The sequence below is a fragment of the Empidonax traillii genome, unplaced genomic scaffold (assembly GCF_003031625.1).
Source record: "Empidonax traillii isolate 1590-97213 ecotype Southwest subspecies unplaced genomic scaffold, ASM303162v1 scaffold276:size1176444, whole genome shotgun sequence".
In the NCBI taxonomy this organism is placed as follows: Eukaryota; Metazoa; Chordata; class Aves; order Passeriformes; family Tyrannidae; genus Empidonax; species Empidonax traillii.
The window spans coordinates 1,086,954-1,099,599 of record NW_020955469.1 but is presented as its reverse complement, the minus strand read 5'-3'; the positions used below and the strand labels follow the sequence as shown (position 1 = coordinate 1,099,599).

The 12,646-nt window shown below is 44.2% G+C and overlaps 1 protein-coding gene across 1 annotated transcript; it reads right to left on the bottom strand.

Moving 5' to 3' along the window:
• Positions 1–805: 805 nt before the first annotated feature.
• On the bottom strand, positions 806–5,626 carry PSPH (phosphoserine phosphatase). The gene is made up of 5 exons (XM_027889989.1): positions 5,298–5,626; positions 4,465–4,599; positions 2,764–2,909; positions 1,897–2,045; positions 806–987 (listed from the first exon to the last, which is right to left on the bottom strand). The coding sequence occupies exons 1-5, from the start codon at positions 5,516–5,518 to the stop codon at positions 877–879; spliced, it is 762 nt and encodes a 253-aa protein (XP_027745790.1). The 5' UTR covers positions 5,519–5,626; the 3' UTR covers positions 806–876.
• Positions 5,627–12,646: the final 7,020 nt, after the last annotated feature.

Genomic DNA, 12,646 nt, shown 5'->3' with positions numbered 1-12,646 from the left:
CTGAGGCAGAGGTAGAGACTGAAGTTTCACAGAATTTCCTTAATCAGTAGACCATTTGTTTTTTAAAGGTTGATGAATTAGCTTCCCTCCGGTTATAGGCTGATAGGGGTGGGTTGTTAAATAAATAAAACAGTTAAGTAATCAGTGTGACCATTTCACAAAATCACCGTTTGGGGGATTAGTTTGGAGTATTTTAATGAAGTTTGGGAACCACTGTATCACTTCCCTTAAAATGTGTTTCTTGGACAGTGTCTCAGCTTTGCATGCAACTCATGTCTTTCAGACAGGTTGAGTAACTGAAGTGACAGTTCTCCTTCAGGTTCTCCTGTAGCCCTATTTTAATGAAATTAGAGACACTTAGTGATGTTTCCTATCTGTCTGCTCACTGATGGACCTAATTCTGAGATTCTGTGCAGTGAAAAGTACTTCCCATGCTGTTGACCTTTTAGACTGTATTTTTGTTACTTCTTGATTAGGTGAAGTTCTTGCTTGTGGCTCCCTTCTTTTGCCACCCAGAATAAGCAGAGGTATTAACTTGATTGATTCTGAAACAACAGATATGCAGAACCTACCAGGGGCCAATCCATTAAGGTATTTTTAACTTATTGTTTTCTACCTTTGGTCTTCATTTGTGAGTGAATAATCAACTGATTTCTTCCAGCATGGGAAAGATGTATAAAAAAATCTTACCATTTCCATGGTAAGTATTTGAGTTGAATGGTGCCATTTGCCACACGAGTTTCAGGCCCAAGAATGAAGGTACCCAACACCCAGAATCATTAAAAACTCCAGCACCCAACTTTGCAAACAAATAAATGTTTAATTGCATTGTATAATGAATTTACAGGTGTTAAATAGATTATTTTACTGTATAATTTATCGCTCTTCCAGTTCCTTTAGCAACTCGTCAAAGTGAGTAATGTACCATTTTGCTTTCTCCTTTACTTGTTTTCTGACTACATTTCCTCCAAATCCAATGAAACAATCCTGGAGAAACACAAAGAGCAGGCATGTTGATTATTGCAGGCCCGTGGAAGGAATGGAGCTTCTCAGCTATTCAGTTGGCTTTTAAGACTGGATTTTGAAAGTATGTCATTCCCCCCTCACCTCTTCCCCTGGTTTACTTTGCATGTTCACCTTTCAGATTTATTAACAAGGGTTTCATTAACAGTTAATTCTGCAGCAGTTTGTTAATTGGAGTTTTATTCCAATAGGAAAGTTGTCTCAGCACTCTGTAGATTCAAGAGTGTTCAGAACTGAGATTTTGCTGAAAATCTGATGTAAATATGATGCAATTCTCTTCAAGAACAAGTAAACACTGGAACATGCATCAGCATCCCACAATTATCCCTCTTCTGTTTATCTTACCTCTGTTTACCCCATTTGACAGATACCAAAAGCAAACATTAACCCTGTCTTCAATCATTAACCAGGAGCAATCATCGTTTCTACATCTCAGAAAACCACCTGCAGTGAAAGTGCAGGGTTTAAAATTTCCACTGCTGCTTTTTTTGCCTGGAGCTGGGAAGCATTGAGCAAATACTGAGCTGCTTTGGTCACTGGTGTTTAACAGTGAGGGACCAGCTGTCCCTCAGCATGGGTGAGAAAGGGTGATGTTAGAAGGGAGATGGAATTAAGATCATTTTTTTAAGTTATCTATTAATTTCTTTTATTATTTCACCCCATCAGAGCTGATGTCTACAAAGCTTTCTTCACTGTGCAGTGAGATGAACCCTCTTGCTAGGTCATATCAGGTAAATGTGCACCAGGTCTGTGCCAGACCTTCGCACTGAGCACCTTTAATCAGTCCCTGAAGTCCTGTCAGGAATTCAAACCTCACTTTTCCTTTTTTTTTCCCCCTCCCCTAAAGGAATTCAAGATTTCTGTGATACTTACACCAGGGGGGCAGGCTTCCATGTCTGTAGCTCCATCTCCAATCATAACTACTTTCTTGAAGTGGAACTGTTCTTTCAGGTGACTGATAACCTTTCCTTTCCCCCCTGACTCAGCTGTTGGTTGTGTTTCATCAAACCCCGCGTATTCCCCTAGAACGGATGGAAGAACCAGTTGGACATGCAGCATTATTGTCTTGTAAATGAAGAGAGATCTGTGCCTATGGTCTGTAAACCTCACAGTACCAGCAGCCCCAAAAATTAAGTGGAAGGTAAGAGTGAAAACTGGGATTTTACCCAAGTCTTCAGTGGGAATATTTTTCAAAGGCATGTGTTCAAAATAGAAACCCTGTGTGAGTAGTGCTGCAAATCCATTCCCAGTCCCTCTGGTTCAGTCATTCTGATGTAAACATTGCAAAAGCAGCACCGAGGATGATGTATAAACAGTGTGGGAGACACTTGAGTAAGGAACAACCTCACTAACTAGAGCTGTGCTTGGTTACACCAGCTCTGCTGCAGAACCTCACACATACCCCAGAGTCACTGAAAGGGAAGTCTGTGAGAGCAGGTCAGTGTAATGAACTCTTCTAACTTGAAGGAGCAAGAAAAAATGAAACTCTGCTGTCAGCAACTGTAACATGTTTTACCGTTGGCACAGCTTGCCATTAAAAAGTCACTGCAGCTCTGTTTCATACGTGGAAAATGACCTGAACATGGTTTTGATAAGGTCTTGTAATTTTCCTACTTGGAGTTAGCTGGATTGGTAACCACAGCAGGTAGGCTGGGCAGTGTCTGCAGCCCAATCTCTGACAGCTGGAGCCTAAAAAATGGCATTAATTAGCAAGGAAAAGAGACTTGGAGGGAATCTCACCGTTAAAGTAAAACTTCAGCCTGTTGGCAAAGACGTTTGCTGTGGGAATGTTCAGCTGCAAGGCCACGTGTTCCACGATGCTCTGAAAGCCCCCGGACACCAAGAAGACCTGAACCCCCCGTTGGTGGAGTCTGCTCACCAGCTCCCTGAGAAGGCAGAGCAGAAAGTTAAAGCACAGCTTCCCTAACCAGGCCTGCCCCTGCTCTGTGTTATTCCGGGTCAGTTTGGATCTGTGCTGCTTTTCCCACTCCATCCATCTCTGCTGCCCAAAGCTTTTCCCCCTTTCCGTGGCAAGTCTGTGCAGACAAAAGGAAGCTCTGGGCAAAACCATCGTGTCTAGAGACAAACAGGTATTTAATTCCTTGAAAACAAGCACTCCCTAGAAATGTTTTCTTTACTCTCATATTGGTCACATCAGTTCCCTTGAACAAACAAGAGCAGAGCCAGGTCAGATTTTTTTCTGAAGTGAAGTAAAACAACAGCAAGAGAATTAATCTGCAGAAAAAAAAAGTAGGGAATGTGGGGGAGATGAAGCCACTGCTCCAGAATGCAAAAGTGGGATGAAAAGAGCAAAGTGCAAATGTTTTCTGACTCAGAGTTGGTTCCCCAGACATTGGACATGGATGCCATCTTTAGAAGAAGGCACCAGCTACAGAAAAGGAATTAAAAAAAAAAGAAGTTTGTGGACCCAGTTAATGTCAGAGGGACTTGAAGGCAGTTAAAAGTTTTAGGGATTTGGCTCTGGAAGCAGGAAGATCAGCCTGCAGCAGCGCTGAGCAGTGGAAGTGGTGGCAGTAACAGCAGAAAGGCTAAAGACTGAAAAGCAAAGTGGAGGCTCAAAGCAGGCTAAACAGAAAAGGAGGAAGAAGGGGAAGGGCTGAAAAGGAAAAAGAAAAGGAAGGAATGAAAAGGAAAATCACATGATTCTAAACAAGGAAACAATGTTCTCGTTGTAGTTAGATTTAGCTATGTCTTCTACAGAAAAAGCTGAGCATGTGCTTCCATTTCAAGGAGAAAATACAAGCACAGAATCATCTAAAGCTCCTACTGTGGGCTAAAACGACTTTGGACTTGGAATTGTGGTTGAATTTTGTAGTAAGCAATTTATTCTCAACTGTTTTAAACAATTTAAATAGGGGAAAAAAAATCCAAACCTTTTCTGTTTATATTGTTAAAGTTCATTCCAAACCTGGAAGTGAATGAACACACATGTACATGTGTATTTGTTAAATGACTTTTTTTATGCTGTGTGGGGACTTCAGGACAGAATGGGTAGCTCTGAGCAGTGAGTCCCCTAAGCTGAGTCAGAGCTATGGCTGCACAGAGGAGTCTAAGAGGTGATAGAGTTGTGGAATAAACCAGCCAGCAGTTCCTACTGGGTATTAAATCTCCTTCCAGTTCCATCACCCATGAAATACCAGATGTGACTGAACAGGTTATTTTCCATGCCCATTTAATCCTCAAGCCAGGATTTGAGCTTGCCAGCCAAAGTGCCAGTTAATGTCTATTTTCTTTTTACATGGGTGCTTAACCACTTGACATGGACTCAGCTCCTGGTACCAGCTTTGTGCACAACCAGCATGGAAATGGAGCAGGAGGACAATCCAAACCAGCTCTGTGTTCTCAGAGCTTCAGTGACAGCACAGGATTTGGTTTATTCATGCCAAAATCAATTTCAAACTAAGTTGAAATTCTTCTTACCTTATCCCTGGTGTGAGCTGAGGTGGGTTGTCAGATATTAATTTCTGCACTTGTTCGTAGGAGGGACGTATGAGACCGAGTCGTGCTGTTAGAGCTGCTTTGAATGTCACTGTGCCACCCATGGCCCTGCGGGTCCTGAATTGGGATCCAAAGAAACCAAACCAGTGACTCTTAGCAAGCTGAGGCTTCCCTCAAGAAGATTTAAAAAAAGGTGATAAGGAAACATGTTAAGTGATTAGAGTTGTAGGTTATAACTGAACCTGTGTGATAGAGGAGGAGGTTTGTACGCTGGAAAGATCAGTGGCATCCACTGGTGGGAAATCTCCATGGACTGGAAAACCAGTGGAAAACAAATTCGTTCTCTCTCTGAGTGCCATGAGCCACTGGGCTCAGTGAGGTGCTCTTCTTTGAACTTAACTTTTGCTACAATCTTCAATCATCAGCCTCAGAGAAGGGTTAGGAGAGTTGTCCCCTCTCCTCCATCTCATATAATAAGGTTTGCAACTTTGTAATAAGATTTGCTGATGTTAAGCCAAGTTCAATGATAAGGGCTAATCTAACTATCAAAATTAACATTACAGACTTTATATCAGTATATGAACAGATATATATGTAGAATATATATCAAGTTTTGTAGGGTGGCTTCGCAATTCCAAAACAAGCTACATCACTATGTGCTAATTCCACTTATTATTAAAAATCCCTTTTAAACTCTAATAATCTACGACTGGGTTGAGCAAACCCCCTACTGTAAATTCCCCTGTCGCAGATCAGCCCTATCCACACTCGTTCTTTCTCAGATTTTCTGTGGATTGAACCCCAGCCATACGCACATCTCCGCCACGGCGTCGCCGACGCCGCAGAACTTGGCGAGCTCGTCGATCCCCTCCTCCCTGATGACCGTGCTGTCCACGTCGAAGCACACGGCGTCGGCGCTGCGGAAGATCTCCTTCAGCTCCATGAGGGACGCCATCCTTTTGGGAGCCTTCTTACTGTGAGGGGACAAGATGAAGTCTTTCTCAGAGTGGCAGTACTGCACTGTTTCCTGAGCCATTGGTGCCGCTGTTCTGGTTCGTGCGAGAAGGGACGAGCACAGCCTGATCGCCAGCTTTTATCCCAGGGGGAGCGGTGGTGGGGGTCTGGCTCAGCTGCTGATTTGCTCCCCGCTGTTGCTGCCTGCTGATGTTCAACTTGCGTTCCAGGTGGGCCGTGGAGCCTTGGGCAGCTGCTGATTTGCTCTCTGCTGGCTCGGCCCCTTGGTGTTCTCTTGGGGTTCAAGGTTGTGATACTTGGCATCTGCTAAACCATCAGGCTGCCAGAGGCTGTGTGGGACTTGCAGTTCTCTGTTTTGTTTTGCCCCCCCCACTCAGATGGGTCTTGATTTCTCCTCTGACCTATCGGTGTCAGACTGGTTGCTCCAGGACACCCAGCCCTCAAGGATTTGTGTAACTGTGGTAGACATAACTACCCTAAATCTGTCAGTGACTGGTTGTCCCTAAATCATGAAGGTTTAGATCCTTTTCTATGTCCTGATTAATACAAGCTAAATATTTTCATCATCTATGAATGCATAAAAGAGTGGGCCATTAGCATTGGGGATTAGTCTTATAAAATCCATTAAAGTCTTGGGCTTTGAGGACTTCACTCAACCCATTAAGACAACACATTTTCCATAACAATGCCCTGATAAAAGTTTATTTTCTTCCCTTTTTTATCTGTCCACCTAAATATGTTGAGCCCTTCTGCAGATCAGGAGCTCGAGGAGTTAAGTATCTTCTTACTCCTCCCTGCTCATCTTGTGCTTCATCCTTTTGTAAGGGAATTAATTCACTGTGGACTTTACTATTTACTGATCTGTACATTTAGACACAAACAATAGCTTGCTGCCTATCTCACTTCCCAGATTTTTGTAAAAGTTTTTGTTTGCTTGTTCCTTCTAACCTCCTAAGACATCTGTCAGGACATGTCTTGTATAACTGATCTGAGTAGCAGGTTCTCTCTTTTTCTGGGATAGGGGAAAAACACCATCAAACAGCATGTTCTCAAGAATTATGGATGTCTTTACATACCTTTATATTACTAAGGTAATTTACTGTTCTCCTATAGATCATGTGAATTTTGAAGGTGAGAGGTTTTTTACACACAAATTCCCATTTATTTTTTGCCCTTTTGGGGTTTTTTTTTATGAACTTTGCACCCCTCAGGCACAAAAGACACCCAGAGAAGATGGAGAAGATGATCACTGTGTGCCTTGCTGTGGAAAAGTACAGGAGCTGACAGGCACTGATGTCACTCACTGCCAGACAGGAGTAATCCAGGGATCTCACATGGTAAGCACCAGTGCTGTCTCCTGAGGTGACTTCATGTGTTCACCACGAGATCACAGCTAAACAGTTAATGCTCAGAGCAGGAAAGGGAACCTTTGGGTTTATTTCCATGAGAAGTAACCACGTGGCAAATCCTGGGATACAAAAGCCTTTACGAAAAATTACCACGATCGCTAAAAATTCATAGAACACACACACACCCCTTTTATCTGTTCCTGTGTATGGAATAAAAGAGAACACTCCAGTGCTTTGTTGAAAGGTGAAAGCTTACACAAATGAATTCACCCAGTCTAAGAGGTGAAACCTGTTGTGAACAGCCAAGAGCTGTGTTTGTAAGAGAGGATCTGCCTGACAAACAGGTAGATGTGAAGTAGCAAGAAACAGAGAGAGCAAGTGATATGAAAGGCAGAGGCAGCCAGGGAGCAGTACTTTGTGTGAGGGCTGTTCTGCTATCCTGGAGTGTTTTGCTGTGAACACGCCTCTGTAGGAACCCAAGTGGGTTCATGGCGCTTGCACAAGGCAAGCAGGTGGCACAGCAGCTTCTTCAGTGCTCACCTGCATCCCAGGGGTGAGTGAGAACAGGAGAGCAGGTACCACCAGCCCACACTTCCCTCCTGTGCATTGGGGTGAGGTGTGGGAAGGTAGGACAGAGCCTGGGCTCAACCTCCCCAGTGTGCCAGAGAGAAAAAAGGGAGTGGGGACACAGCAAAGAGGAGATGTTCCAGAAAAGGGCTTTTAGAGACCATCCCTGGGAAAGGCAGAGACGCAGACTGAACTGCAGTTTGGCAGGTCTCTGCTGTTGATGGATGGACATGCTGTAAAACTCTGCTCTAACCTTAGAATCATGACTAAAGAATTATTTCCTGCAGACCACATACGGTTTTTTTACCTTGTCTATAAAAACTGCACTGGACATATAAGAAATACAGTCGTATACCATCAGCACAGTACATAAAGGAACCCTCTCTCTCTTTAGAGGCCAATTCCCTCTGACAGAGACCAGTCCTGAGGTCATACTTGGCAGTGGATGAACAGGTGACATGTGAATTCCACGTTTACTTTGCATTAACCTTGACCTGACGTTGGCTCCGGAGCACTTTGTTTGTGTTTTCAGTGAAATATTGTGATTTTCCAAGCAGCAGGGCTTTGATTTTGGGGCAGGCATCACTGTGGCGTGACATGGGCGTCACGCTGTTCCAGCACTGAGCCCTTGTTATGCAAAGCCACCCTGTTGCCTCATGCTCACCTGGGGCTGCACTGCAACTCTGTCACATCCTGATGCAATGTCACCCTGTGAGGACACTGCACTGTGACGTGGTTTCTTGGTGAGAACCTGGGGTATATCTCTGGACACACGTCCTCAAAATTTTAATTTATGTCAGGAAAGCGTTATCGCCATAAACACACATTGGGAGCAGGAAGGGAGAGACATTAACTCTTCCCTGTCTCTGATATCCACATTTCCCACACTCCTTTCCCTTCTGGATGTTCCTCACAATGATGAGACCAGTGCTGTGATGGACTTTGCACTTTGATGGACAAATAAAGCAGTGAGAGGAAGAACTATGGTTACCAGTTCTGGAGCCATGGTTGGAATTAACCCTTCCTTCTCTTGTTTGGAATTAACCCTGTCCTGTCTTTATTCCATGCCATAATAACTCTTCCAAAATAGTTTCAGACTGTGGTTTATATTGCCTAAAAATGACAAGCTGGAAGGGAACAACTGAGGTTTGAAATGCAGGAACCACCAGTAGTAGTTCATCAGGGCAAAAAGAACTGAAGGTGTGTAAAACCCTTCTATGGACAAACCTCTAACAAATCTCTGTGTAAGGAACACCAGTGTTTTATTCCAGACTGGTACAGGCCTCTGCAGTTGGCAGAGATTAATTACTCTGAAACACAGGGCATCTGATTGCTTAAATATGTCAATACTTCCATGAGACAGTAAGAAGAAAGAAATTCCCACAAGCAATGAGTCCTGTCTGCGTATGAAAAGCACGGGTAGAGAATCTCTGATCTTCCTGCCACTGAATTTCAGATAGGTAATTTATTCCTGGCCTATTATCTGCATGCTGGTAAAGCATCCAAGCAGCAAACATTTCAATAGATCTCATAAAATATTGAGGGGAAAAGCTGGAAACAAGAATATGGGGATGAGAAGAAACAATTGGCAAAGAAGCGATTAGAGAAGACATGAGAGCGACAAGGGGAGGGAGGTTGGGTGAAACTTGAGATAAAGATGGAGAAAAAGGAAATCACAAGAGAAAAGTGGAATTTCCATGAGATCTCCTTGCCTCCAGACTAGGAAGTACTGGGGGGGAAAAAAAACAGGCATTTTCACAAGAAATAATTCTCTTTCATAACAGATAGGGCGGAGTCACAGAAGCAAACACGGGAATTAGGTAAGACCACATGTCAAAGGAAAACAACTGAAATCCTCTCTGTTTGCTGTCCCTTCAAAGAAGGGCACTTGCCTCACTGGGAAAAACTGAAACATCCTCAGTACCTGCATGTAATGTCAATGGAAGGAGAAAGTGATGCTCAGAACTGCAGGTGTTTGGGGCTGGAATATTTCCATGAGATCTTGATCTCAAAATCCTCATTGTGACTAAACCTCACTTGTTATCATATTTCTGCTTTCAGAAGTGCTGCCACGCTGCTATTTTGCATTTTGTTCACACTCTTTGCTGTGAAAAATAAAGATTAAGTGAATCTTAATGAAATATTACCAAGCACTCAGAAATATCCTTGTTTGCAAACAATTCCTGGTGTTTCTTTCCCACTTAATGTGGGAAATGTTAACATGCAGTGACATCAACAGAAGTTCAACCACATTAAACTGTTTCTGTTGCACTGAAGGGAAACTGCAGCTTAGAATAATGGATTTGGAGAAAATAGTTCTTGAAACTTTTGGGGGGACCTTTTCCCACTACAGGAATGGTTCTGCTTCTAAGAACACTCCCAGAAGTGTTTCCATGGTATTAGTTTAAACAAACCACTTAATCCTCGTTGTTTCTAGTCTTGTGTCTGTAAAATAGGAATAATATAGTGACAACTTTTCTGTGCTGAGGTGATTCTCAGAATTAACAACATGCTTTGAAAGCTTTAGAGAAAAAGTGATACATTTAAGCAGATTAACTGTATTTAAGCAAATCGAGGCAGTTATATCCCTGAAAGTTTTAAAAGTTCAACCCATCCACCCATAACTGCGAGTTGCAGTGGTTTTCAGGGTGAGAATAGAAAGATTCAGTCCTTAACCTTCTGTTTTCTGTTCAGTTTGTAAAGGCAGTGACACAAACCTGCGTGCAGCCCAAGAGATGAGCTGTTGGTAGCTGAGCGCTATTATCTGAACAGCAGTGCCTCACAGTGAACTCACTGAAGCACCTTGGAAAAAGGAGTTGAAAAGGGGCAGCAGGAACCTGATGGATGTTGACAGACACCTCCCAGCTCTCCAATCCCCTCTCGCCTGTCCCGACAAAACGATGGTGCCCCCCCCCTGCCCGATTGCATCATTCATTCATGCTGCTGTTATAAAACGGGCACCACGCTGCTGCTGTGCCTCGCCGGGCACAGGCACGGCCCCGGCACGGGATACCCTTCTGTTCCTACGCTAGAAAAAACACAGTGTCACAGAGCTGCCAACCAAACGAGCCGAGAGAGAAAAGATCCCGCTGACTTACAGTATTGAACCGGCCGTGGCTGCCGCTGCTGCTGCTGCTGCGAACAAACCCCTCGGCTTGCACGGGGCAAGAAGGGATCAGCTGAGACCTTCAGTCACACAAAGCCTCGGCACGGGCTGCGCTGGCCGGGAGCCGCATTTTGTAAATCACGCCCCGATAACGCGCTGAGTAAGCCAGCCCGGGTGGTTTGTTTGAGATGGTTGCACACATGTAACCAGAGAAGTCCAGCTGTTCGCTGACAGGGAAGGAAGGGAGGAGAGGTGTAACCTCCCTACGTCAGGGGAGGAGCCGCTGGGCCCGGCTTGGGTAGGCACGGCTTGGCCGGACCCCAGCAGGGTGGGGAGCTCGCTCAGCCCCTCATCCCGTGCCGTGGGCATGGACAACCAGAGGGGTCTGAGCACAGCGATGAGCCCGAGGAGCGGCTCCGACAGGCAGCAGGCAGGAATTTCTCTTGGCATGAAGGCGGAGGCAAAGGACAGTGTTCTCTTTGGCTGAGGGAGAGATGAAAGGGGCTGCGGGCTGATTCAGTATTGCCTTTTGGCTTAAGCATCACCGTGCAAAGTTCCACAAATCCAGTCAAAACTCATCGAAAGCTCTGGAGCAAAATGAAAAGTTCTGAGTATAACAAGGCTCTGTTTTGTGTCCCCCCAAATGCAATGTTGTCAAAAGCAATGGGAAAACTGCAGAACCTGCCTCTGCTCGTGTTAGGGATCCCACAGAAGAGTGTCCCTCTGACACTACTGTGGGTATTGGTGAGGAGACAGGAGAGTGCCAACCCAGAAGCTGTTCGAGGTCAAAAAAGCCCAATTTAGCTGATCCAGCTACTTTTGTTCACTTGTGATAAGAGTCCCGTGACTGCTGCCCATCTTGACAGGCTGTTCTGCACCACTGGATGCACCAGTCTCATTCTATGCATGACCTCGTTTGCCATCCTGGCAGTATCACCCCTCAGAATTACATGTATTAGTTAAAATCAATCACCTTGTGTGCCTCTCCTCACATGCTTTCCTTTATATTTCTTTCAGAAGTTCTCAGCACACGACCGTTTGGGGACAGGAGCATCTGTCAGTAACTTTTTGTGTCAGGAAAAAAATGGACCAAATCCCTTTGCTGCAAAATTCCCCAATGACGTGGATCACCCTTCAGTCTGGTCCTGTTTGTCGGCAGGACAGTATGTTGTTTAAAGCAGATTTAGAAATCATTTCTGTGAATGAGGTTAAAGGAAAACAGATCTTGATAAAGATGAAAGGAAATGGCTTTTACTGAGAATCTCAGAGGGGTTTTTGGCCAAGATAAGCAGTGCATGGCTAGACTAAGAGAATTGCTGCTGAATATTTCATGAAGGATATTCCCTTTATTTGGATTAGTTTAACAGACATGTTGGTTTTAATTCTGTTAAATATTTTGATTCTAATCTGGTGTAACCCATTGAAAATCAAAGGACAATTTGACTCTAATGAGCATTTGTCCTGTATTTTTACTACACATTAAAACCAAATACACAGAACAATTCAACAATTCAGTTAAGACTGAAAAAGGAAGAAAAGCTTGTCCTGATGCCTGAAAAATGCTGCAAATGGGCATTTAATGTGGAAATGCTCACAAGAAATAGCTATCCTCAGGCATGTGATCCAGCAAAGAAACCCAGAGAGCTCTGCTTGGAAGCTTTAAAGGATATTCAGGAGTGAAAAGCACAGGTTGTGGATGTATGACTGTTGATACAAGCACAGCACCCAGCTCTTGTACCTGACTACAGAACCTCTCCAGTGGTACAAAAAAGCAGAGACCACCTGCATAAAGGATTAGGATGTCTTTGAAAGTACCTTCTTCTTCCCACCCCCCAAAAAAACCCATATAAATTTCCAATTAAATTTTTCCTGCCGTATTAATTCCCTTCACAAACCTGAAGCTGCCTGGGGAACGGCCACATCCCTGCCAGCAGCCAGCCCCACGTGGCACAGCTGCTTAGGATGGATAATTCCTGCCTTTCCGCGGGCATCAGCAAGGAAAACATAAAATATAACGAGCCTGCTGGTATGGGTTTGACAAGGCTGCCCTCTGCTGAGAACAGCCTTGAGAGGAACAGGCAAAAAAATGATAAACCAGAGAGGCAAGAGCAGCAAAACACCCGGGGATCCAGGTGTTTTACCTGGACATTGCATCCAGGCACCTCAG